The sequence below is a fragment of the Castor canadensis genome, chromosome 8 (genome assembly GCF_047511655.1).
Source record: "Castor canadensis chromosome 8, mCasCan1.hap1v2, whole genome shotgun sequence".
NCBI classification, from domain to species: Eukaryota; Metazoa; Chordata; class Mammalia; order Rodentia; family Castoridae; genus Castor; species Castor canadensis.
Genome location: NC_133393.1, coordinates 111,827,597 through 111,853,640, shown reverse-complemented (window position 1 = coordinate 111,853,640; position 26,044 = coordinate 111,827,597). Strand labels below are relative to the sequence as shown.

General features: G+C 36.1%; 1 protein-coding gene across 3 annotated transcripts in view; it reads right to left on the bottom strand.

The window, feature by feature from the left end:
* The window catches only part of Tbc1d15 (TBC1 domain family member 15), an 84,933-nt gene that overhangs the window by 5,890 nt on the left and 52,999 nt on the right, over positions 1-26,044 (bottom strand). For all 3 annotated transcript variants that reach the window (XM_020177892.2, XM_020177887.2, XM_074083934.1), the window contains 4 exons: positions 13,746-13,862; positions 7,766-7,866; positions 2,444-2,543; positions 1,540-1,637 (listed from right to left, as the gene is read on the bottom strand). In XM_020177892.2, the coding sequence (XP_020033481.1) occupies positions 1,540-1,637; positions 2,444-2,543; positions 7,766-7,866; positions 13,746-13,862 (416 nt within the window). The remainder of the gene's footprint in view (positions 1-1,539; positions 1,638-2,443; positions 2,544-7,765; positions 7,867-13,745; positions 13,863-26,044) is intronic.

The window sequence follows — 26,044 nt, the reverse complement described above, 5'->3', positions numbered from 1 at the left end:
TTTTGGTAGTATAGCCATTTTTACTATGTTAATTCTAACAATCCATGAGCATGGGAGAACTTTCCATCTTCTGTAGTCAGTCTTCTTCTACCTCTTTCTTCAGGGGTTTGTAATTCTCCTTGTAAAGGTCATTCACATCCTTTGTTAAGTTTACTCCTCGGTATTTGATTTTTTTTTTCTTTGAGGCTATTGTAAATGGAATTGTTTCCACATATTCCTTCTCAATTTGTTCATTGTTGGTGTATAGAAATTTTAAATTTAATTCAATTTTTGAAAGTTTAATTATAATGCAATTAACCTCAAAGGTTTCATTAAAAGTTTCAATTTATTTAGTAAACACAGATTGAGAAGTTATTGTAGCTATATGGTAATAGTATTCTTTTTGAGGAAGAAGTTGAGATTCTAATTTTAACAAAATTGACACATTTAATTGTGGTTCCATACAGAGAGCATAGGAATTTGACTTCTTATTTCAGAACAGAAGTAGTGAGTACAAAGCATTGACTCTTTCATTTAACGGTGTCTTCTCTAATGGTAGTACAGTCAACAACAGTACAGGAATCAATTTCCAGTTGTAACAGCCTCAGAGGGCACTAGGTTTCCAAACATAGGTTTATTATCCAAATGATTTCTCACCACTCTTTCCTTGAATATTTCTGTCATTCCTTAATTTTTATAAAGGTAAGATAATATCAGTCACTATTCCAATACTGCACTAAAAAGCACAGAAATCTGGTATTAACAGATACTCAGAATAAAGTTTTACCCAAAGTGCAAAATGGAATAAAAAGGATGCACACTGAAAACACACAATGACTTTATTCCAGAATGGAAGGAAAAATGAGTGATAGGTAGTACTAAAGACTAGCTATACCTTTATTTTCTTGAAAAGAAAAATGTAAATATAGTAAAATATTTACATATATTAAATCTGGATTAAGGAATGCTTGTAATATTATTTTTACCATTTTGTTATAACTTAAATTTCTTTGAAAAAGTAAAACACAAGTCAGCTCCCTCCCAAAACACCTCAGACTACAAACTAAATTGCCAGCCCAACTAATCTGTCCATCAAAATTTTCTTGAATACTGGGCTTGTGGGCATGGCTCTAAGTGATAAGAGTATCCTCCTAACAAGCTCAAGGTCCTGAGTTCAAATCCCAGTATGGCAAAAAGAAAAAAAAAAAAACTTTCTTGAATGCTAAACAAATTCATACCAGAATGTGGCACACATTAAATAAAGCCAAGTCTCCCAGAGAAAGAATACAGGCAGCAAATGGTCTAGGGAACTCATTCTGGGATACTTCTTGGTCTCAAAGATCATACAATTATGATTTGAAGAAAAAAGTTTTAAAACATCAGGTATTAGGCTTGAGAACATTAATTTTTAAGAACAGACTACAAATCCATCAGAATTTTAGAATCTACTTTCCTTAGAAATTTCAGGTAAGCTCTGAGAAACCATTTATATACTCAATATAGAAAAAAACTGTTCCTTTCCATTCAATATTACATTTATATAATAATTCAAGAACTTACCTCCCATAATCGAAGAATATCTAGAAAACTAAATTCCCTTTTAAATCTGATTAAGAGCCATCTGAAGCAAAAATATAAGTATCCAGAGTCCTGAGATTCTACAGAGAAAAAAAAATATGTATGTAGTTTATTCTTATGCTAATCATGTCAGAACACAGGAACCTTTTGTCAAACTCAAATTTTTTTATTCATATCAGGTGATTAGAATCCCTACATATTTATTGCATTCTACCAATTCAGGGAAACAATTCAAATTTACATGCTAACTTTTTTTTATTGTTAGCATATTATAGTTATACAGGGGTACATTGTGACATTTACATAAGTGCTTACTGTATATCTTAATTAGATTCACCCCCCCTCCCATCTGTCTCCTTTATTCCCTTTGCTCCCATCTTAGAACAATTTTCATTGTTTTATTTTCATACATGAATACAAAATACTTCCACCATATTCACCCTCCTTCATCCTCTCCTTATGCCCTCTCACCTCCCACTGGTACCCACTCCCAGACAGGACCTATTTTGCATTTCTGTCCTTCATTTATTCAAAAAAAAAAAAAAAAAGGACATTTTTGTTAGTTTTTGATAGCTATACATGGGGTTTTGTTGTGACATTTCCATATATACCTGTATTACATCCTGAATTGTTTCATCCCCTCCATTGTTCTCCCTCCTACCCCATTCTCCTTCTTTATGGTGACTTCAGCATGTTTTTAGAAAGCATCAAAAATAAATAAAATGCTTTAAGGCAGAATTACATGATAGTTTGTTCTTAACATTTCTATTTCCCAGAGGAAGCAAGCAACAGCAATATTGCATTTATGTCTTTAAAAGAGTTCTCTGCATTTTTTTCTGTATTATCCTCCAATTTGCTCCAATTTGTTCTGACTCACTAAACTTACCTAAGTAACTACAAAATCCACTGTCCAACAGTCGAAGTAACGTACTCAGCTGAATTAACTGGGTCTTCATGCCTTGCATTTGTTCTTCAAAATTTTGATGCTTTAAGAGGAAATAATTAATATTTAATAAGTATTTAATTAGTATTTTATAATATGCACTTACTGATAACTAAAACATGATGTCTCAGGACAAATGTTGGACTTCTACCACACTGGTTATGTTAAAAAGAAAATAATTAAAAAGCTAAAAGCAACACTAAAAAGGGAGGAAAGGGAAAAAAATCCTTGGTCTCAAACTAAGGATTATTTTCTCCTTCCAGTCATTTGATTTAGATAAAGAAGAATGCAAGAACAGCAACAGCAGATTAACCAATACATTTATTTCTTACACAGCATAAAAAACTTGCTGAAAAGAACAGATTTAGAAAAAAATTTATCAAATTGTTTCTATTGTTAAATATTCCATTCCTTCAAATTAATATAAGAAATAAAACTGGTAAGAACTTTCTCAATGAAACCCCAGCAGCACAGCAACTAAGAGATAGCATAGATAAATGGGACCTCATAAAACTAAAAAGCTTCTGTTCATCAAAAGAAATGGTCTCTAAACTGAAGAGAACACCCACAGAGTGGGAGAAAATATTTGCCAATTATACATCAGACAAAGGACTGATAACCAGAATATACAGGGAACTTAAAAAACTAAATTCTCCCAAAACTAATGAACCAATAAAGAAATGGGCACGTGAACTAAACAGAACTTTCTCAAAAGAAGAAATTCAAATGGCCAGAAAACACATGAAAAAATGCTCACCATCTCTAGCAATAAAGGAAATGCAAATTAAAACCACACTAAGATTCCACCTCACCCCTGTTAGAATAGCCATCATCAGCAACACCACCAACAACAGGTGTTGGCGAGGATGCGGGGAAAAAGGAACCCTCTTACACTGTTGGTGGGAATGTAGACTAGTACAACCACTCTGGAAAAAAATTTGGAGGCTACTTAAAAAGCTGGACATCGATCTACCATTTGATCCAGCAATACCACTCTTGGGGATATACCCAAAAGACTGTTACTCCAGAGGCACCTGCACAACCATGTTTATTGCGACACTGTTCACAATAGCCAAGTTATGGAAACAGCCAAGATGCCCCAGCACTGACGAATGGATTAAGAAAATGTGGTATCTATACACAATGGAATTTTATGCAGCCATGAAGAAGAATGAAATGTTATCATTCGCTGGTAAATGGATGGAATTGGAGAACATCATTCTGAGTGAGGTTAGCCTGGCCCAAAAGACCAAAAATCGTATGTTCTCCCTCATATGTGGACATTAGATCAAGGGCAAACACAACAAGGGGATTGGACTATGAGCACATGATAAAAGCTTTAGCACACAAGGGAGGGGTGAGGATAGGTAAGACACCTAAAAAACTAGCTAGCATTTGTTGCCCTTAATGCAGAGAAACTAAAGCAGATACCTTAAAGCAACTGAGGCCAATAGGAAAAGGGGACCAGGAACTAGAGAAAAGGTTAGATCAAAAAGAATTAACCTAGAAGGTAACACCCACGCACAGGAAATCAATGTGAGTCAATGCCCTGTATAGCTATCCTTATCTCAACCAGCAAAACCCCTTGTTCCTTCCTATTATTGCTTATACTCTCTCTACAACAAAATTAGAGATAAGGGCAAAATAGTTTCTGCGGGGTATTGAGGGGGGGAGCGGGAGGGGGTGGAGTGGGTGGTAAGGGAGGGGGTGGGGGAAAGGGGGAGAAAAAAAAAAAAGAAATAAAACTAACTTTAGTTTCAACATGTATCTTATTTTAAATAGATAACCAACTATTTCTAAGGTTTGATAAAAATAGAGAATGTGTGAAGGGAAATCCATTGTCATACCCATACTGAAACATTACATACATTAGAAATCTGTGAGGTCAAAACTATTCTCATAATTATACTAAAACACTGCTTGCACTGCATACATTAATTTTCTCACAGGCACAAAGGCTATACAATTTGTGATACTGCAACATACTTACTATAGGAGCGGATATGGAAATTCGCTGTCTTCTATTAAACCAGACATTTTTTAAATGGAAAATTTAAAACAATCTCTTTTCTCAATAAAATTTTTTTATTTGGAAAGTCACTTTTTTAATAAAAAAAAAGTATGTTAGATTGCACTAGGCTTATAGTTATTTTTAAATGAATTAAATTGCATTAATTTTTCCTATGATGAACAGCAGTAGATGTAACTGATAGACAAAACTTCTTTGGGGTCATTTAGAATATGTGAGTGTGAAGGAGTCCCTGAGATCATGAAGTTTGAGAAGTGCTGTGGGTCACATGCTTACACGGCCTTCAAAGTTGAGTGGATTTGCTACCAACACTTGAGTTGAGGGCCAAAAAACACCAAAACAAATGCTTTGAAAGGCTTTTAGATCGTTCTGACCCCTTGAACTCATGTGCCCCAACCACTCTATTGTGACCTACAGACCTAACCCCTGTGAAAAGCCTTAGAACAACATTTCCTCCCTCACATTTCTTTTTTTTTTTTTACAGTACAATAGTAATGCTTTAGTAGAACTATTTATCAGATTAGAAACAATGAATGCTTGATTAGAAAAAAATATCTCAGAGGCTACTAATTCTCCGTGAGCTGTTTCTCTTTAATGAATTAAAGAACTTGGGCTGGTGGAGTGTTTCAAGTGGTAAGAGCACCTGCCTAGCAAGTGTGAGGCCTTGAGTTTATACCACAGTGCCACCAAAATAAATAAATAAAAAAGTTTTGAAGAACTTGTTTAATAGACTAACATCTCAAGCCTCTAAGATACAGGTTTCTCCAGATTTACCAGTCAGAAGGGAAGAATTAATTCACTAATCAACAAGATTAATTTTTGTTGTGATGCAGCCAAAGACTAGAGATGGTTTGGGAGCATCAACATGGAATAACCATTGCTTCCAACTATAATATAAAAAAGAAGCATCCCAAAATAATAGACACCAGTTTTGAAAAAGTACTCACTCCTGGAGAAAAGGAAGATCACTAATGGATATAAAGGACTTCAACTGCAACTATAAATAAATGTGTATGCGTGCATACACATGCATGTACAGAAGGAAACAGGAAGGGGAGAGACTAAAACTGTATATCAAATTGGATGATGAATATAAGAGTTCATTAGATTACTTGTACTTTGCAAAAATTTCCATAATAATACAAAAAGTCTATGCCTAGATCTACAATAGATGTGAATATTAGCAAAAGTAAATTTATGACATTTGGTTCAGCTATCACAAAAGAGCAAAAACTTATATGAAGTAAAGCTGTAAAACAAAAACAAGGAGTAAAGAAGCAGCAGCACGGATTTAAGAACATCAAAACAAAAGCAGAGCAATGAGAAATAATCACATAGATTATTTTGATTGATACACTGCCTTTTCATTCAAATATTACGCTGTAAAAAAAAAGATGTTAGTAGACAATACACTAAAATGAGCTCTTTTTAGAATAAGGACTAGAAAAATCCCCATACCATTCTTAAGGGAAAAGGCAAACAAAGAAAACATTTACTGTGAAAAAAAAAATGAAGATACTGAAACTTTTTGCACACAAAAATGGCAACTACAAAGTGTATTAAAGATGTTGAAAAAGTAGTCTTTATGTACAAGACCTAGATACATGCACACATATACATGCATGTAAGTATGTATGTGGTATTATATGCCAGTATATTTGAATAGACCAACATAGGTTTAGTTTTATTGAAAACTATAATAAGAAATCAAACTGTAGGTTCATGTTAATTTGGGGGGAGGAATACCTACTGTAAACAGAAGTTTAAACTGAACACTGGGGAAAGATTCATGTGTTTATTCTATAAAAATCTGTTGAATCATCTTATGGAGGACATTAGGAAAATTCTGGTTCACTACAAATGAAACAAAGACATAATCCCTTTATCAGGAAGCAGACTAAGTTTTAATGAAAAGAGGACAAACAACAAAAACACAAGAAAGGCAGACAAGAGTTTTTATGTAATTAGTATCAGTTGTACAGACCTTTATAACAAATGCCTCAGGTTTCTAAAGCACTTGGGAGTAAATGGCACTATGAAGGTATGCAAATCAATCAATTAAAAAGGTAAGGAAGATGGACTATGACTAGGTTACTGCACTTGATAACCCTTCTAAATAATTCAAAAACATTAATTCATGGCAAAGTACTAATTCAAACATTTTTTAATTTAACAGCAAAAGAACATTTTAAAATAATCAAATTGTATTAAATATACATGTGGAAAAGAAGTATGAGTTCAAGCTATACACTACAGAGACTTTAGGAAATAGATGAAGGTAGGAAAAATGGACAAGAAAAGAAGTCAAACAAGGAGGAAGAACAAAGAAAAAAGAGGAGGGTATAACTTCTAAGTCTATTTGTACCCCAGAAGCCCTGAGTTAAAGTCTATATTATGGAAAATTATCTTAGGAGACTACTGATTTAAAGACCTTATCCCCTTGAAAGCAAGCCATTTCAATATCCAACATAAAGACCCAGCATCAAGTTCATTAGTTTTATTTGGAAAAAATACAGACATATATAGTCAGGTCTTTGGATTTCATATGCCTGTATCTACTCATATTGTCTCTGCCTTTTTTCTTTCTAATAGATTGCTTCAGAAGGTTTTTCTATTTATCTCTATTAATATTCTCTATATACTACTTGTCTACAACTCTGTCAAAGATATTCTGATAAAATATTTTTATATTAACATAGATATAGATATAGTTCAAATCTAGTAATCACATACTTCAGGGAAAATAACAATGAACTGATAAGAAAGTAACAGGATTACAAATAGTTAAAATGCATGTGGAAAAGAATTAGTTGCTACAATGACAAAATCCAATATATTCACAAAAGGTAAGGGTATTACTTGGCATGAATAAGCTTTATCCTGAAACTGATGATATGAAAGTTCAACTACTTCACAAAACTGAATTCATCTATTTCATCAAGAATCTGTAATGACTCATGGCTTGTCAGCAGAACATAAGCATTTAGTAATATTAAATCCTAATTATTCCTATACTGCAGTCACATTTTGTCTACTTTTTATATATTAAAAACAATTCCAGAATTTCCAAGTCTCTTGAAAGGTTTTTAGAAAAAAATAAGTAAAACAAGCATGTATTTTTTTAAGTTTCATCATAGTTGGCCAAATATAAAAGTCAATGTTATATAATATAATAAGATTATACAACTGAGATTTTCAGGATCAGTCTGATTAAAGGAAGGAATCCTTATTCTTACCATTTGGTCCATGTAAGAAGCAAAGCACCAAAAGGCATCCACTTCATTTTCCATCACATATAAAAGAGGAGAAAGTAAGTCACTCATTCCTTGCACATATCCTAGGAAGGAGGAGAAAAAGACAACTCTTGAAACCTAAGGTTTATGTATTCTTTTGTGCCTATCACCACCATTTCACTGAAAACTACGTCTTGCTTTTTGATTAAAAAAAAAAAACAAAACTGGCAGATGTTGATGTTTGTGAAGAAAAGGAAAATAAAAAAAGGAAGCCTTGTAATCAAGAAAGCTGAGTTGTTTGAGATGTCAAGCAGATGTACAGCTGCCATAACAGGTCTTAGAATCAATATCACTATCAAGAGTACATAATATGCTGAGTGCTGGTGGCTCACGCCTGTGATCCTAGCTACTTCAGGAGTCAGAGATCAGGATGATCACGGTTCAAAGTCAGCCAGGGCAAATAGTTCGCGAGACCTATCTCAATAATACCTAACACAAAGAAGGCTGGTGGAGTGGCTCAAGGTGTAGGCCCTGAGTTAAAGCCCCAGTACCACAAAAAAAAAGAGAGTACATAGTATTAAAAACAAAATGTGCAAGAGTATCATGAAAAAGGAGGGATAAGAAAGAACCTAGAGGAAGACCAAATATAAGAGTATATGCTCTGTTTTCTTTCATATATGAAATACAGACCCAATAAAAACAAGCAATATTATGAAAAACAAGTCAAGCTAGGGGAGGTCACATACAAGAGAGGGAGGAAAAAAGAAGATGAATATAGTTGATGTACTTCCTATACAAGAATGAACATAGAATTTTTACACTTGTTGAAATCACCTTAAGAAGGGGACTAAGGTAAAAAGGAGAAAAATAGAGAGGAAGAACCAATTCAGGTTATGATACATATGAAACACCTTTGTACAGCTATCTTAAATAAACAAAAATGTCTTTATTTTTTTCAAAAAAAGAGAGTAGGAAGGCAAAACAGGTCCTGTCTGGGGAGCTGGTACCAGTAGAAGGTAGAAAGATATAAGGAAAGGGTGTAGGAGGGTGAATGTAGTGGAAATATGTACCTATTGAAACTATTCCAGGAATGGGAGAAAGGGGGAGAAAGAATGATGAAGAGGGTGAATTCAAGTGTGATATATTGTAAGAAATTTTGTAAAAATCAAAATGTACTCCCCAATACAGTAATAAAAAAATTAATCAAAAAAAAAAGAAGGGTATATGCTCAAACAGATTTGCCTCCTTAGGGAGGCAAGGAAAAAGAATACAAAAATCTAGAGGAAGGAAGTCACAAGGCCAGAGTGATAAACAGTGCCAAACAACCATGAATAAGCCAAGTAAAACAGAAACTTAAAAAGGTCCAACTCTTTAATCAGCAGACCACTCCTAACTGAAACAAAAGGAGTCACAAACAAAATTATGTTCTTCTTCTAAACAGTAGTTGTAGTTATCAACTCCTTTCTTTTCTTGTTACTCTTTACCCAACCAACACTAGCAATTGGGTTTATTCAAATAAAAAATTTTATAGCTAAATCTACCACTTTAACTACCTTTCTTTTGATACTCAAACCATGACCCCACAGTCCTCGATTAAAAGAGAAACTGGGAAGTTAAGGAATCAGACACCTTGCTTAAAAATCAATAAAAAGTGTTGGTTTTGCTTTAACACCTGAATACGTCAAGCTTCTTTTTTCACTTCTATCCTGTTTTTGCAATTCATTCTCATCAGTGTCATTTCAGACACTAATTCTTAAACCAACAAAGTGACAAGGGCTCACTAAGTCTATTCACAATGCACTACCACTTAACTCTGATAACTTTTTTACATTTGTTAAAATTACATAAACTTCTTGTCTCCTAACTTGAAAGTCAATGGAACATACTGTTTTTTATTTGCAGATCCAAAGCTTACATTTCTATTCAGCAAAATTTACCTGCACTGAAGCCATTTAGTGAGTATATATTTAAAAGTGGTGGGGAGTAATTCTGCTAGAAATGAAACATATTACATATTACTCTTTCTGTTTTGGAAGAAAACCTTTTAAATGACCCCAAGAAACAGGTAAGTCAAAATGTCTACAGAAAACTCAAATCAAACATCTAATGAAGAGAGGTACTAGATCACCTCTAGATCTCCTGACAAATGAAACTGAAGTGAAATCTGCTATGAGTCTCTGCCCTATCAGCTACTGCTATGCTTTTCTATACAGTCAGGTGTTTCTCTTTTTTTTTTTTTTGGAAGTACCAGAATTTGAACTCAGGGTCTCATACATGGTAGGTGGGCACTCTCCCACGTGAGCCACTCCACCAGCCTTTTCCATGTAGCCTTATTACAATCTCATTTTGAACCCTGTGCGAAAATGTAGTTCTACTCACATTAGCATAAAAGGACACCTGGGTTCCCATGAAAGACAAACAATTCTTACAGTTCCAGACAAAAGAACTACTGAAACATATGAAGAACTAAGAAAAACTGGCATGTGACAAGATTATCTAAATATAAACAACTCTATGAATTTATATGATGTAGGGGTCCAAGGCATACAGGGTCATTATAAAGACTGGTAGGGGAGATAAGATCCAACCCCCCACTACCACACTGAACCACCCCATTATTGGCTGACACCTGTGTTCTTGTAGTCTCCTACAAAGAGGGAAAGGGGCGATAACCAGTTCCAAACAGTTCTGAAGGGATACGCAATATAGGCCACCTGTCACCTTCAGTAAACTTTCAGATGCTTTTTCCTACTTAAGGCTTCATGAATATTACTTGCCGTCTCATGCATACAGTTATAAGAGTAAATTATGGGGAGGGACCTGCACAGTCAGAAATCAGTACACCAAATCTGCTAGTCACTCTAAACCCACCTATAGAAATACCCAGGTTTCTCCCACCAGCCTGACTCAAACCACATAAAAGCCAGAGAGACCCCAGATGGCAGTGCTCTACAGCTCACCTCAAGCTCAGAGTTTTTCCCCTGATGGTGTTACTTTCACTTTCATGCTTTCAATATGCTTTTGCTGTTCTGCCACTGCACTCCTTGTCTCTCGATCAATTCTTTATTAGTAACCCCAGACAAGAACCTAATTCAACTCTCATGCCCATCTACCGGGTTCCTGGTAACATACAGAGATAGTTTCTAAAACAATGCATACTTTTAAAAAAATGAGTTAAGTTAGAAGGAGAACTAAACTGTTCTCTTCAGAACTTTCCTACTCAGCACTGACAATGAAATCAATGACAAATATTAAGTCTAAAACCAATTAGGTCATGAAGGAAATCTAATCTGAATTCAACAAAGTTTCAAAGAGTACTACTCTACTGGCTCTGATTGCATATGGTCTATGACAGAAAAACTTCAAAACTGTGTTCCTCAAAAGATTTACAAAGCACCTTTTCTCTGGAGGAAAAATGCTTTATTATTAAGTTATAATGAATAAAAATTTCTAAGAAACTAATTTAATCCTTTAAATCTTCCCCTTTCATATGAGATCACTACCACATTTCTTCTGTAAGTCTTAGCTGAAGCAAATAGTCAAATTAATCTTCATCTTCTAGGTTGCCTTTCAACTATTTTATACATGATGTTCTTTTGGGAATGCCATGAGTTGTGGGGGTAGAATTAACATACAGATTCCTTTTAACTAAAAAAAGATTGAAGCTATTTAAATTAGCTTCCAGTAGCACTCAGATTCTGGACTATTGCTGACTGATGCACATCTTAATCAGCATCACTACAATTTTTAAAGTATTTCCCTACAATTATCTTCATACCAATTTTGTTTTGATGGAAAGGTGTGAGAAATAAATTCCTTATCATCCTAGTGTACACTTTCTTATGCTAAATAGAAAAGATCTACATACAGGTCACTTTTCCCAAATAACTAAAGTTTATCTCTTAAGAGTAACCAAATAAAACAAAACAAAACAAAACAACTCGGGGGTTAGAAATTACTTTAAAAAAACTAAAATTAGACACTCTCCCGCCTTCTTACACAGAGTATTTTGATTATAATTTCAACTTTTTTTTTTTTACTGTCAGTGCTGGATTGGGATACATTGTAGCATTTACAAAGGCTCTTACAATGTATCAAATATATCCTACTTGATTTCCCCTTTCCACATTCTCTTTCATTCCCCCCTCCCCTTATTCCTGGAACAGTTTCAACAGGTATCATTTTTGCATTTACATACATGTGTATACATTATTTGCACCATATTCATCCTTCTACCCCTTTCCCCACCACCTCCCCTCTCCCACCAGGGCTAAACACCAACCCCCAGCCCCACAGAACCTGTTGCGCCCTCCTGTTCTCCGATTTTGTAGAAGAAAAAACATAAAAGATAAAAAAAGGGAAACATGGCATTTTTACTAGTTTGAGATCAAGATAGCTACACAGGCAGTTTCCTTGTGTTGTTTCGAGGCATATAGGTATTACAACCCCAATTGGTTCATCTCTTCCCCCAATTGGTTATTCAGGATAAACATCATGAATGTACACTGTAAAAAAGAGACATCTCCCATGAATACTTCCTAAAGCAGTGTCTGTACCCACTAACTAAAAATTAATCCTCCTTAAGTTTTTCTGTCTGCTTTTCAAAATTTTCATCTCCTTCCTCACTACTACTGAGACTAAATTCAATGCAAGTACATTTGTATCTCATCTACTAACTAAGAAACCAGACAGTTCAACATGACTGAATCATCAACAACATAGTAAATTTATAGCCCAGGTGGTACTAGTATGAGTAAAAGGCAAAAGATGTGGTCCACTGCTTTTATAAGAACTACCTTAGCTTCTTATAAAACCAGTTATTAGTGGGAACCTTACTGTGTTTCAGATAACTGAAGTAAATGCCTGAATAGACAAGAGTGTGTTGTTGTGTACTGTTAATACAGACAAATGGAGATGGCAAGTGGATGCATTTCTCAGAACATATTCCTGCTGCAATTCACGATTGTATATGAACTTCTATCCCAAAATTATCATCTAAGAGAATGGGAAATGACCCTATTCCCTACATTAAAATGACAAAGGATTTGGGTGCTGAAGGATGCCGGCTTAAAATAAACCTGTGTCTTTATTTACTATTACTTACTACTTGTGCAACCCTGAGTCACTCTCTCAATCAACATAACCTTACTCATAAAGTGGGGATTCCTTCTCCACTTTTTCAAAAGGCTACTATTACAACTAAACTTAAAATAAAAATCCAATCTAGTATTGATTTCAGGTTACAGAAATTCTGTAACCTGAAAAATCACTCAATCAATACACTTTCAATGAGCCAATCTAAAGCTCACAGTAGGTATGACACACAAGACTGGCTACATTTTACATTTTAAAGAGAACTTTGTGACTTTAAACTTACATCAAAGAGGAGAAGGATCATAGTTCAGGGCCAACAAGGAAAAAGTTTTAAAGACCCTAAGATCCCATCTCAACCAAAAAAAGGAGGTTGAAGTTTGATGTGTTGGCACAAACCTGTCATTCCCAGCTATGTGACAAATTTAATAGGACTGTGGTCCAAGCCAGCCTGGGCATAAACATAAGACCTTATTCAAAAAATGACTAAAGCAAAAGGACTGGCAGCATGGCTCCACTGGTAGAGTACCTGCCTAGCATGTTCAAGGACCTGAGTTCAAATGCCAGTACAGCCATGTGTACACACACACACACACACACACACACACACACACACACAAAGAAAACCTTACATATTTCAGCTAAATAAAACAATGTCCTATAGATACCACTATAATGCCCTTCAAAATTTTTAAATATTTCACAGTGCCCCTATGAATCTGTTGCAGCAACCAGGGCTCCTCAGTTGGGAATCATAGCTTTTGAGGTTTCTAGTCCCCTGTGCAACAACCCCTACAAAGCCTAGTCCTCAGAGCTACTACCTATTTCTAACAGGTTTTGAAAATAAACACACAGAAGTCTTTTTAAAATGAGGACTTTAGAGAAAACTTACCTAAATCAAAATCATACATGCAATAGGTCATCAAAATGTCGTGAAGTAAAATCAACCCTGGATTATCTTGGCCTTCATAAAACTTGTTTGTTCGATCTGTTCTGTTAACATCTTTTTCTAAAGAGGAAAATTATCACATATTTGAAAACCTTTCAAAACACAGAATCTTACAAAGCTTGTATCTTACAAGTACAGAATTTCTTTTGTTATTAATTTCACTACTTGCCAAGCTTTATTTAATGAAAGACTATCTCAACAAATTTCATATCAAATATGGCATAAAGTAACATTTTAGAATACTTTTCAAAAATCAATTCATTCCTCATGGGAAAATTTTAAAATATTTTTCAATTTCTATGTAAACACAGAAAACTCATAACTGCATAGTCAAAAACACTTTCAATGGATTAAAAGCAGCACTAATAATTCATATTAGCTGGCAATAAAAATTAGTCTTTAATGCATATGATAGGCAGTAGTACTTGAAAACAGTCATTTAAAAAAGATACTATCTAATCAAGCATAATCAAAAAGCTGTTTCATTCATAATTCATAACTGCTTCATTCATTACAAGAACTATTATCAAACTGTCATTTTCCATAATCTTCTTTAGGACAAATTACTTATTTTCATAATACATTTTCAGTTTAGACACTGTAAAAATTAAAGTTCATACTTTGCTAGAAATGACTTCATGACATTACAAACTGCAAGAATAACTTCACAACATAAAAATAGAAATGAAGGAGGTCCAACGTGGCAGTTAAGAGTAGGGAGTCAGAATTCCTGAGCTCCACAACTGCAGAAACCACCTCAAGACGTGGGAACTACACTTAGGCTGATTGCTTCTAACCAAAATAATAACTGCCGACACATTCGGTACACATAAAATTCAAGAACTGACCTTTAAAACACCCAACAGGGCAAATCTGCCCTGGAAAAAAGCCCCCCGGCCATTTCTCCCGTCTTTTTTTTCTTTTCTCTTTCAATAAGCAGAAGATACCACATCAAACAAATGTCAAACTGCGACATCCTGGACCCCAAACCCATGGAAAACCTCCCTATGTCCTGCCGTGCTGAACCCGGTCCCAGGAAGTGTCTGCCTTGAGAAAAGCAGCTTGCCATTTCTCCACACCAGCCAGTTTCAAAGCTGCCCCTGTAAACCTGCAGACCCAACAGGAGAGCAACACAAACCACACACACAAAACTCCCCTACTAACCCACCAACCCACACCTCTCCTCCAGGAACATAATCTAGCAGAGCCCGGGGCAAAATGAACACCCCCCCTATACACACACAACTGAAAAGCATAAACAGCAAATTGTAATCGAACATGGGCAGTGGAGGTGGGGTGGAACACTGAACCTGCCCCAGAGAACAGGGGTGGGGCAGGAGCCAAACTCTCAGTGAAGGAAAGCTGGAAAAAGTAACAAAGGCTAAGGAGGGGGTTGGGTGACAAGCCAACCTCCCAAAGCAGGGCCTTGGTGGATCACTGAGCTAGTCTCCTCACACTTAGGGTAGTACTCAAAACTGAACCACCCCACCTTGCTGGGGGAGGAGCTGACCAGCCAGAGTTGCAGCTGCAGCCTGGTGAAAATAACATCAGATCTGACCGTCTTGCATGAACTAGCAGTGAGTTACATCAGGTCCCAATTCCAACCTGCCTTGTGGACAGAAGGAAACAAATACTGCTTATAAGCTGGTCATCTGGTGAGACCACTTTAGAGCTCTGCCTGCAATAGATGGCTCATAAGACCAAGAAAAGCAGAATAAAAAAGGAAAAATCCCTCCACCTTTCTCCACCCCAAGACCAAAGGGGCAGCACCCTTCCCCACAAAGCCCAGAACACCAAGAGCCAATATAAGGATTGGATGCCAAAGGAATAAATCCAGAACTCTTAACAAGCAGACTGGACTTTGTGTTGTTGCTGTACTTGTTTTTATTTCTGTATTATTAACTTCACCATCACAATCTTCTTATCCCTATTCTTACCCCTTTCACTTTCCCTCCTTTTTTTGTGCTACAATCCACTGATCTCCCTCCCAACTATTCTTTCTGCTCCTTCTCATCCACTCTCTCCCCATCTGAGCATTTCCCTCCTATACTTCCCCAACCTGTCACCACACTACCCACCTCTCCCTCTCACACACTCACCCCTGCTGACAAGCCTACCTTACCAACCATACATACTCCCAGCCCCCTGCAATCCTTGACACACCCACCCTCCACTACAATAGCCTTCCTCCCAAAGACATACAAGGGCCACAAAACCCAGCAGCCTCCACCCACCCACCTCCTTTCCATCCACACCTCTTTTAGTGACACTTCTACCAATTACCCAAGTTCCTATCTCTAGCCAATTACCCCAACCCCCAATTCCCACTGTTTATAGATATTATCACCAAGGGGTTTTCTTTATAATAGGTAAGCAAATGGTCTGGCATTGAACCTGCAAATTTGATACTGATAATTTATACCTCAAAGGCCAGGGACAGAAATAGCACATCAACCTAGCTAACAACTAAATCAGTCACAACACAAAAACTAAATCAAGGGAAAGAAAACAGGCAATTAAAACCAACAACTAGCCAATCAAGAACATAACTGCATAGCACCAACTGGAGCAATGGGGAGAACAGGGAAGGAAACTACACTCCTGAAAAAAAAAATTCAATAGAGAATCTAATAGGAAATGAAGAAAATGGATACCCAGTTCTTGGACCCCCAACAAAACAATGATAAATGACACTAATGAGCCCAGTGACACCCACAAAAAATTCCTCAAAGACAAAATCATGGAAGAGGTCACTGAGAAACTCTTGGAAAAGATACTAGACACAGTTAACCAGAAAGTACAAGATGCACTCAAGAAATTTCAAGACACCACTAATGAAGAACTTGAGAAGATACAGAAACAACTAAATGAATTCAGAAAGAACATCAACAAACACCAAAGTGAAACAAAGGACACTATTAAAAAAAAGAGACATATGAAATAAAGAAGATAATACAAAGTACAAAAGAGAAGTTAAACAATGATATGGAAAACCTCACAAAAAGAATCAAACAGAAATCCTGGAAAGAAAAACTCCCTTTAGTCAAACAAAAACACAGTGGAAGGCCACTTCAGCAGATTAGAACAGCAGAGAACAGAATCTCAGAGCTCAAAGAGAAAAAAGAAAAAAAACAGAACTCTGAAAGGAATACGCCAAGAACTCAACAACTCCACCAAAAGACCAAACCTGAGTGTCATGGGCATTGAAGAAGAGGTACAAGCCAAAAGAATACATAATATATTCAAAAAACAAACAACAACAAAAAAAACCCAGAAAATTTCCCAAATCTCAAGAAAGATTTATCCTTTCAGGTATAGAGGTACCGGAAGCCTCCAGGACACCAAACAGACATGACCAAAATAAAACCTCTCCACAGCATGTCATTAAAACAACCAACACAGAGAAAGAGAAAGAATATTGAAGTCTGCAAGAGAGAAAAAACAAAGAACATATAAAGGTAAACCTATCAAAATAAAAGATTTCTCAACAGAAACCTTAAAAGCAAGAAGGGCATGAAGTGAGGTATTCCAGGCACCAAATGAAAATAACTTCAGCCCTAGGATACTCTACCCAGCAAAACTATCATTCAAAATTGATGGAGCATTAAAAATCTTCCATGATAAACAGAAACTAAAACAATATATGACCACCAAGGCACCACTACAGAAGATTCTACAAGGAATTCTACACACAGAAGATGAAAGCAAACAAAGAGAAGAAACGCAGGAGAAGAAACGCAGGAGAAGAAAAGACAAGTAATCAAAGAGTAGCACTGATTGAGCTGCACACACTCAAATCCTTAAACAACAAAAACAACTAAATGACAGGAATCACCACAATATCAATATCAATCTTGTTAATATCAATACTAACAATTAATGTCAATGGACTTAACTCCCCATCAAAAGACACCATCTGGCAAACTGGATTAAAAAGCAAGATCCAACAATCTGTTTTTTACAAGAGACTCACCTTATTGACAGAAATAAACAGTGGCTTAGGGTGAAAGGCTGGAAGAAGATTTACCAAGCTAATAGCACCTGAAAACAGGCAGGAATAGCAATACTTAGACGAAGTAGACTTCCAACTTACATTGGTCAAACGACACAAAGAAGGTCACTTCATACTAATAAAAGGGACAATACATCAAAAGGAAGTAACAATTATCAACTTACATGCACCCAATGACACCACACCCAACTTCATCAAGCATACACTAAAGGGCTTAAAAACACATATAGACTCCAACAATAGTAGTGGAAGACTTTAGCACCCCTCTATCACAAATAGCTAGGTCATCCAGACAAAAGATCAACAAAGAAATCCTAGACCTAAATGACACCATAGATCAAAAGGACCTAACTGATATCTACAGGATACTTCATCCAGTAACATCACAATATACATTACTCTCAGCAGCCCATGGAATTTTCTCCAAAATTGCTATCTTAGGGTACAAAGTGAGCCTCAGCAAATACAAGAAAACTGAAATAACCCCCTGCATTCTAACTGATCACAATGCAATAAACTAGAACTCAACAACAAAAGCAGCAGCAGAAAACATGCAAACAATTGGAGGCCAAACAACACATTGCTCAATGATCAGTGGATCATAGAAGAAATAAGAGGAAATCAAAAGGTTCCTGGATGTTAATGAAATTGAAAACACCACCTACCAGACCTACCCCAAAGGCAGTCCTAAGAGGTAAGCTTATTGAGTGTAAATATTAAAAGGACAAAAGATCTCAAATAAACGACCTAATGCTACATCTCAAATTCCTAGAAAAACAAGAACGAAAACCCAAAACAAGCAGAAGGAGAGAAATAATAAAAATAAGGGCCAAAATTAATGAAACAGAGACCCCTCCCCCCCCAAAAAAAAACCATACAAAGAATCAATGTAACAAAAAGCTGGTTCTTTGAAAAAATAAACAAGATTGACAAATATCAAGTCACTGGCAAATGTGACTAAAATGAGGATGGAAAAGACCCAAATCAGTAAAATTAGAAACGCAAAAGGTGAGATAACAACAAACACCAGGGAAATCCAGGGAATCATCAGAGACTACTTTGAGAATCTATATTCAAATAAATTGGAAAATCTAGAAGAAGTGGAGAAATTCCTAGATACTTATGACCATCCAAAACTAAACCAAGAGAATATTAACCACCTAAACAGATCTATAGCACATAATGAACTGAAGCAGCAACAATCTCCCAAAAAAGGAACATCCAGTACCTGATGGATTCTCCACTGAATTCTACCAGACTTTTAAAGAACTAATACCAACACTCCTTACACTTTTCCATGAAACAGAAAGGGAATGAACATTATCCTATGAAGCCAGCATTACATTCATCCCAAAACCAAACAAGGACACATCCAAAAAGGAGAGTTACAGTCCAATCTCCTTAATGAACACTGATGCAAAAATCCTCAATAAAATAATGGCAAACTGAATCCAACAACAAATCAGAAAGATCACTCACCATGACCAAGTCGGCCTCATCCTATGGACGCAAGGATGGTTCAGCATACACAAATCATTACATGTAATACAACACATCAATAGAAGCAAAGACAAAACTGACTTGATCATCTGTACAGACACAGAAAAAGCCTTTGGTAAAATTCAACACCATTTCGTGATAAAAGCTTTAAGCAAACAAGGAATAGAAGGAATATACCTCAACATTATAAAGGCTCTATATGACAAACCTATAGCCAACAACATACTAAATGAGGAAAAACTAAAACCATTTCCCCTAAAGTCAGGAATGAGGAAAGGATACCTACTCTCCCTATTCCTATACCACATAGTCCTGGAATTCCTAGCCAGAGCAATAAGGCAAGAACAAGAAATAAAAGGAATATAAATAGGTAAAGATATAAACAAACTATCCCTTTTCACAGATGACATGATCTTATATTTTAAAGACCTAAAAGACTCCACCCCAAAACTCCCAGACACCATAAACAGCTTCAGCAAAGTAGCAAGATACAAAATCAACTCACAACAATCAGTGGCCTTTCGACATACCAACAATTAACAGACTGAGAAAAATTATAGGAAAACAATTCTGTTTACAATAGCCTCAAAAAAATTAAATACCTATGAATAAACTTAGCAAAGGATGTAAATGACCTCTACAAGGAGAACTACAAACCACTGAAGAAAGAAATGGAAGAAGACTACAGAAGGTAGAAAGATATGGATTGACAGAATCAACATAGTAAAAATGGCTATACTACCAAAAGCAATCCACATGTTCAATGCAATTCCCATCAAAATCCCAATGACATTCATCATAGAGACTGAAAAGTCTACCCTAAAGTTCATATGAAAACACAAAAGACTGTGAATAGCCAAGGCAATATTGAGCAAAAAGAGCAATACTGGAGGTATCACAATACCCAACTTCAAACTATACTACAGAGCCATAGCAATAAAAACAGCATGGTACTGGCACAAAACCAGATATGAAGACCAGTGGAACAGAAAAGAGGACCCAGATACGAATCCATGCAGCTATACCCACCTAATTTTTGACAAAGGTGCCAAAAATATACAATGAAGAAAAGACAAATGTTGGTGGGAAAACTGTGCATCTGCCTGCAGGAAACTGAAACTGAAACTAGATCCATGCCTGTCACCCTATAATAGTATGAGTTCAAAGTGGATTAAGGACCTTAATATCAGATCCAAAACCTTGAAGTTACTATAGGAAAGAGCAAGGAATACACTGGAAGCAATTGGTATAGGCAAGGACTTTCTCAGTAGAACTCAAGTGGCTCAGCAACTAAGAGAAAGAGCTGACAAATGGCACTACATGAAATTAAAAGGCTTCTGTACAACAAAAGAAATGGCCTCTAAATTGAAGAGACCACCCACAGAATGGGGTAAAATCTTTGCTACCTATACATCAGACAAGGGACTGGTAACCAGAATATACAGGGAGCTCAAAATCTAAAATCCCCCAAAATGAATGAATCATTAAAAAAGTGGGTAACTGAACTAAATGGAACTTTTTCAAAGGAAGAAATCCAAATGGTCAAAAAACACATGAAAAAGTGCTCACCATCCCTGGCCATGAAGGAAATGCAAATCAAAACCACACTAAGATTCCACCTCACTCCTGTTAGAATTGCTACCATTAAGAACAACAACTACAACAAATGTTGGCAAGGATGCAGGGAAAAAGGAACCTTCACACACTGCTGACAGGAATGTAAGCTAGTACAACTACTTTGGAAAACAATATGGAGGCTTCTTTAAAAACTAAACATAGATCTGACATATGATCCAGAAATATCACTCCTAGAGATATACCCAAAAGAATGTGACTCAGGTTACTCCAGAGGCACCTGAACACCCATGTTTACTGCAGCACTATTCACAATAGCCAAGCTATGGAAACAGCCAAGATGTCCTAGTATTAATGAATGGATTAAGAAAATGTGGTATTTATATACAATGAAATTTTATTCATCCACAACGTAGAATGAAATTTTGTCATTCACAGATAAATGGATGGAACTGGAGAACATCATCTTTAGTCAGGCTCAGAAGGCCAAAACTCGCATGTTCTTCCACATATGTGGATTGTAGACCTAATACAAATGCAATAATATTACTGGACAACAGGTCACACACTAGGGGGAGACTGCATGGGAGGTAGGCAAAGGGAAGGAAACCAAAAACTTGAATGTGGTTGATATGCTCACTGCATAGGAGTTAATGTAGTAATCTTAAACTTGCCAAGGCCACTATTGGAAGGGGACTAGGAAGTAGTGAAGAAGTCTAGTAGAGATGAACCAATTTGGGTCATAACACACATATGTATGGAAAGGAATCTCCCTGTATAGCTATCTTCATGTAAAACTAGCAAAAATGCCATTTTTTTTTCTTATTATCTTTTATGGTTTTTCTTCAATAAAATCAGAGAATAAGAGGGTGGAACAGGTTCTAAGTAAATGTAAAATAAATTTTAAAAAATTAAAAAAACAAAATGAAAATATCACCATGAATATCCAAAGTAGTACCAACAACTGGATTCACAACACTGATGTGCAACTTGTTGTGAGTGACTACAAATAAAAAGGCATTCTCCATGCTGGGATTACTGGTGTGTGTCACTATGCTCAGCTGTTTTTTTTTTAATTATGTATTTAATCAATTTGCATTTCTCTAAGCATATGCTTAGGATGAAAGGCTGGAAGAAGATTTACCAAGCCAATGGCCCCCAAAAACAGGCAGGAGTAGCAACACTTATCTCTGACAAAGTAGACTTCAAACCTGCATTGATCAAACGAGATAAAGAAGGACATTCCATACTAATAAAAGGGGAAATAGACCAAAAGGAAATAATAATCATCAATCTGTAGGCACCCAATGTCAACGCACCCAATTTCATCAAACATACCCTGAAAGACCTAAAAGCATATATAAATGCCAACACAGTGCTTGTGGGAGACTTTAACACCCCATTATCATCAATAGATAGGTCATCCAAACAAAAAAATCAATAAAGAAATCCAAGATCTAAAATATGCAATAGATCAAATGGACCTAGTAGATGTCTACAGAACATTTCATCCAACTTCTACACAATATACATTCTTCTCAGCAGCCCATGGAACCTTCTCCAAAACAGATCATATCCTAGGGCAAAGCAAGCCTCAGCAAATGTAAAAAAATAGAAATAATACTGTGCATACTATCTGACCACAATGCAGTAAAAGCAGAACTCAACAACAAAAGTAAAGACAAAAAACATGCAAACAGCTGGAAACTAAATAACTCATTACTTAATGAAGACTGGATCATCGATGAAATAAAAGAGGAAATTAAAAAGTTCCGGGAAGTCAATGAAAATGAAAACACAACCTACCGGAACCTATGGGACACAGCTAAGGCAGTCTTGAGAGGAAAGTTTATAGCCATGAGTGCATATATTAAAAAAATTGAAAGATCCCAAATCAATGACCTAATGATACATCTCAAACTCCTAGAAAAACAAGAACAAGCAAATCCCAAACCAAATAGAAGGAGAGAAATAATAAATATAAGAGCTAAATCAATGAAATAGAAACCAAAAAAACCAAAGAATTAATGAAACAAAAAGTTGGTTCTTTGAAAATATAAACAAGATCGATAGACCCCTGGCAAACCTGACTAAAATGAGGAGAGAAAAAACCCAAATTAGTAGAATTAGGAATGCAAAAGGGGAGATAACAACAAACACCATGGAAGTCCAGGAAATCAACAGAGACTACTTTGAGAACCTATATTCAAATAAATTTGAAAATCTAAAAGAAAAGGACAGATTTCTAGATACATATGATCATCCAAAACTGAACCAAGAGGAAATTAATCACCTGAATAGATAACACAAAATGAAATTGAAGCAGCAATCAAGAGTCTCCCCAAAAAGAAAAGTCCAGGACATGATGGATTCTCTGCTGAATTCTATCAGACCTTTAAAGAAGAACTGATACCAACCCTCCTTAAACTGTTCCACGAAATAGAAAGGGAAGGAAAACTGCCAAACACATTTTATGAAACCAGTATTACACTTATCCCAAAACCAGGCAAAGACACCTCCAAAAAGGAGAACTATAGGCCAATCTCCTTAATGAACACTGATGCAAAAATCCTCAACAAAATAATGGCAAACTGAATTCAGCAACACATCAAAAAGATTATTCACCACGACCGAGTAGGCCTCATCCCAGGGATGCAGGGGTGGTTCAACATACGAAAATGAATGAACGTAATAAACCACATTAACAGAAGCAAAGACAAAAACCACTTGATCATCTCAATAGATGCAGAAAAAGCCTTTGATAAGATCCAACACCATTTCATGATAAAAGCTCTAAGAAAACTAGGAATAGAAGGAAAGTTCCTCAACATTATAAAAGCTATATATGACAAACCTACAGCCAGCATTATACTTAACAAAGAAAAACTAAAACCATTCCCTCTAAAATCAGGAACCAGACAAGGATGCCCACTATCTCCACTCCTATTCAACATAGTACTGGAATTCCTAGCCAGAGCAATTAGACAAGAAGAAGGAATAAAAGGAATACAAATAGGTAAAGAAACTGTAAAAATATCCCTATTTGCAGATGACATGATCCTATACCTTAAAGACCCAAATAACTCTATTCAGAAGCTTCTAGACATCATCAATAGCTATAGCAAGGTAGCAGGACATAAAATCAACATAGAAAAATCATTAGCATTTCTATACACTAACAATGAGCAAACGGAAGAAGAATGTATGGAAACAATTCCATTTACAATAGCCTCAATAAAAATCAAATACCTAGGTGCAAACCTAACAAAAGATGTGAAATACCTCTACAAGGAAAACTATACACTTCTGAAGAAAGAGATTGAGGAAGACTATAGAAAGTGGAGAGATCTCCCATGCTCATGGATTGGTAGAATCAACATAGTAAAAATGTCGATACTCCCAAAAGTAATCTACATGTTTAATGCAATTCCCATCAAAATTCCAATGACATTCATTAAAGAGATTGAAAAATCTACTGTGAAATTTATATGGAAACACAAGAGGCCACGAATAGCCAAGGCAATACTCAGTCAAAAGAACAATGCAGGAGGTATCACAATACCTGACTTCAAACTATATTACAAAGCAATAACAATAAAAACAGCATGGTACTGGCACAAAAACAGACATGAAGACCAGTGGAACAGAATAGAGGACCCAGATATGAAGCCACACAACTATAAGCAACTTATCTTTGACAAAGGAGCTAAAAATACACGATGGAGAAATAGCAGCCTCTTCAACAAAAACTGCTGGGAAAACTGGTTAGCAGTCTGCAAAAAACTGAAACTAGATCCATGTATATCACCCTATACCAATATTAACTCAAAATGGATCAAGGATCTTAATATCAGACCCCAAATTCTTAAGTTGATACAAGAAAGAGTAGGAAATACTCTGGAGTTAGTAGGTATACGTAAGAACTTTCTCAATGAAACCCCAGCAGCACAGCAACTAAGAGATAGCATAGATAAATGGGACCTCATAAAACTAAAAAGCTTCTGTTCATCAAAAGAAATGGTCTCTAAACTGAAGAGAACACCCACAGAGTGGGAGAAAATATTTGCCAACTATACATCAGACAAAGGACTGATAACCAGAATATACAGGGAACTTAAAAAACTAAATTCTCCCAAAACTAATGAACCAATAAAGAAATGGGCATGTGAACTAAACAGAACTTTCTCAAAAGAAGAAATTCAAATGGCCAGAAAACACATGAAAAAATGCTCACCATCTCTAGCAATAAAGGAAATGCAAATTAAAACCAAGCTAAGATTCCACCTCACCCCTGTTAGAATAGCCATCATCAGCAACACCACCACCAACAGGTGTTGGCGAGGATGCGGGGAAAAAGGAACCCTCTTACACTGTTGGTAGGAATGTAGACTAGTACAACCACTCTGGAAAAAGATTTGGAGGCTACTTAAAAAGCTGGACATCGATCTACCATTTGATCCAGCAATACCACTCTTGGGGATATACCCAAAAGACTGTGACACAGGTTACTCCAGAGGCACCTGCACATCCATGTTTATTGCGACACTGTTCACAATAGTCAAGTTATGGAAACAGCCAAGATGCCCCACCACTGACGAATGGATTAAGAAAATGTGGTATCTATACACAATGGAATTCTATGCAGCCATGAAGAAGAACGAAATGTTATCATTCGCTGGTAAATGGATGGAATTGGAGAACATCATTCTGAGTGAGGTTAGCCTGGCCCAAAAGACCAAAAATCGTATGTTCTCCCTCATATGTGGACATTAGATCAAGGGCAAACACAACAAGGGGATTGGACTATGAGCACATGATAAAAGCGAGAGCACACAAGGAAGGGGTGAGGATAGGTAAGACACCTAAAAAATTAGCTAGCATTTGTTGCCCTTAACGCAGAGAAACTAAAGCAGATACCTTAAAGCAACTGAGGCCAATAGGAAAAGGGGAACAGGTACTAGAGAAAAGGTGAGATCAAAAAGAATTAACCTAGAAGGTAACACCCACGCACAGGAAATCAATGTGAGTCAATGCCCTGTATAGCTATCCTTATCTCAACCAGCAAAAACCCTTGTTCCTTCCTATTATTGCTTATACTCTCTCTACAACAAAATTAGAAATAAGGGCAAAATAGTTTCTGCTGGGTATTGGGGGG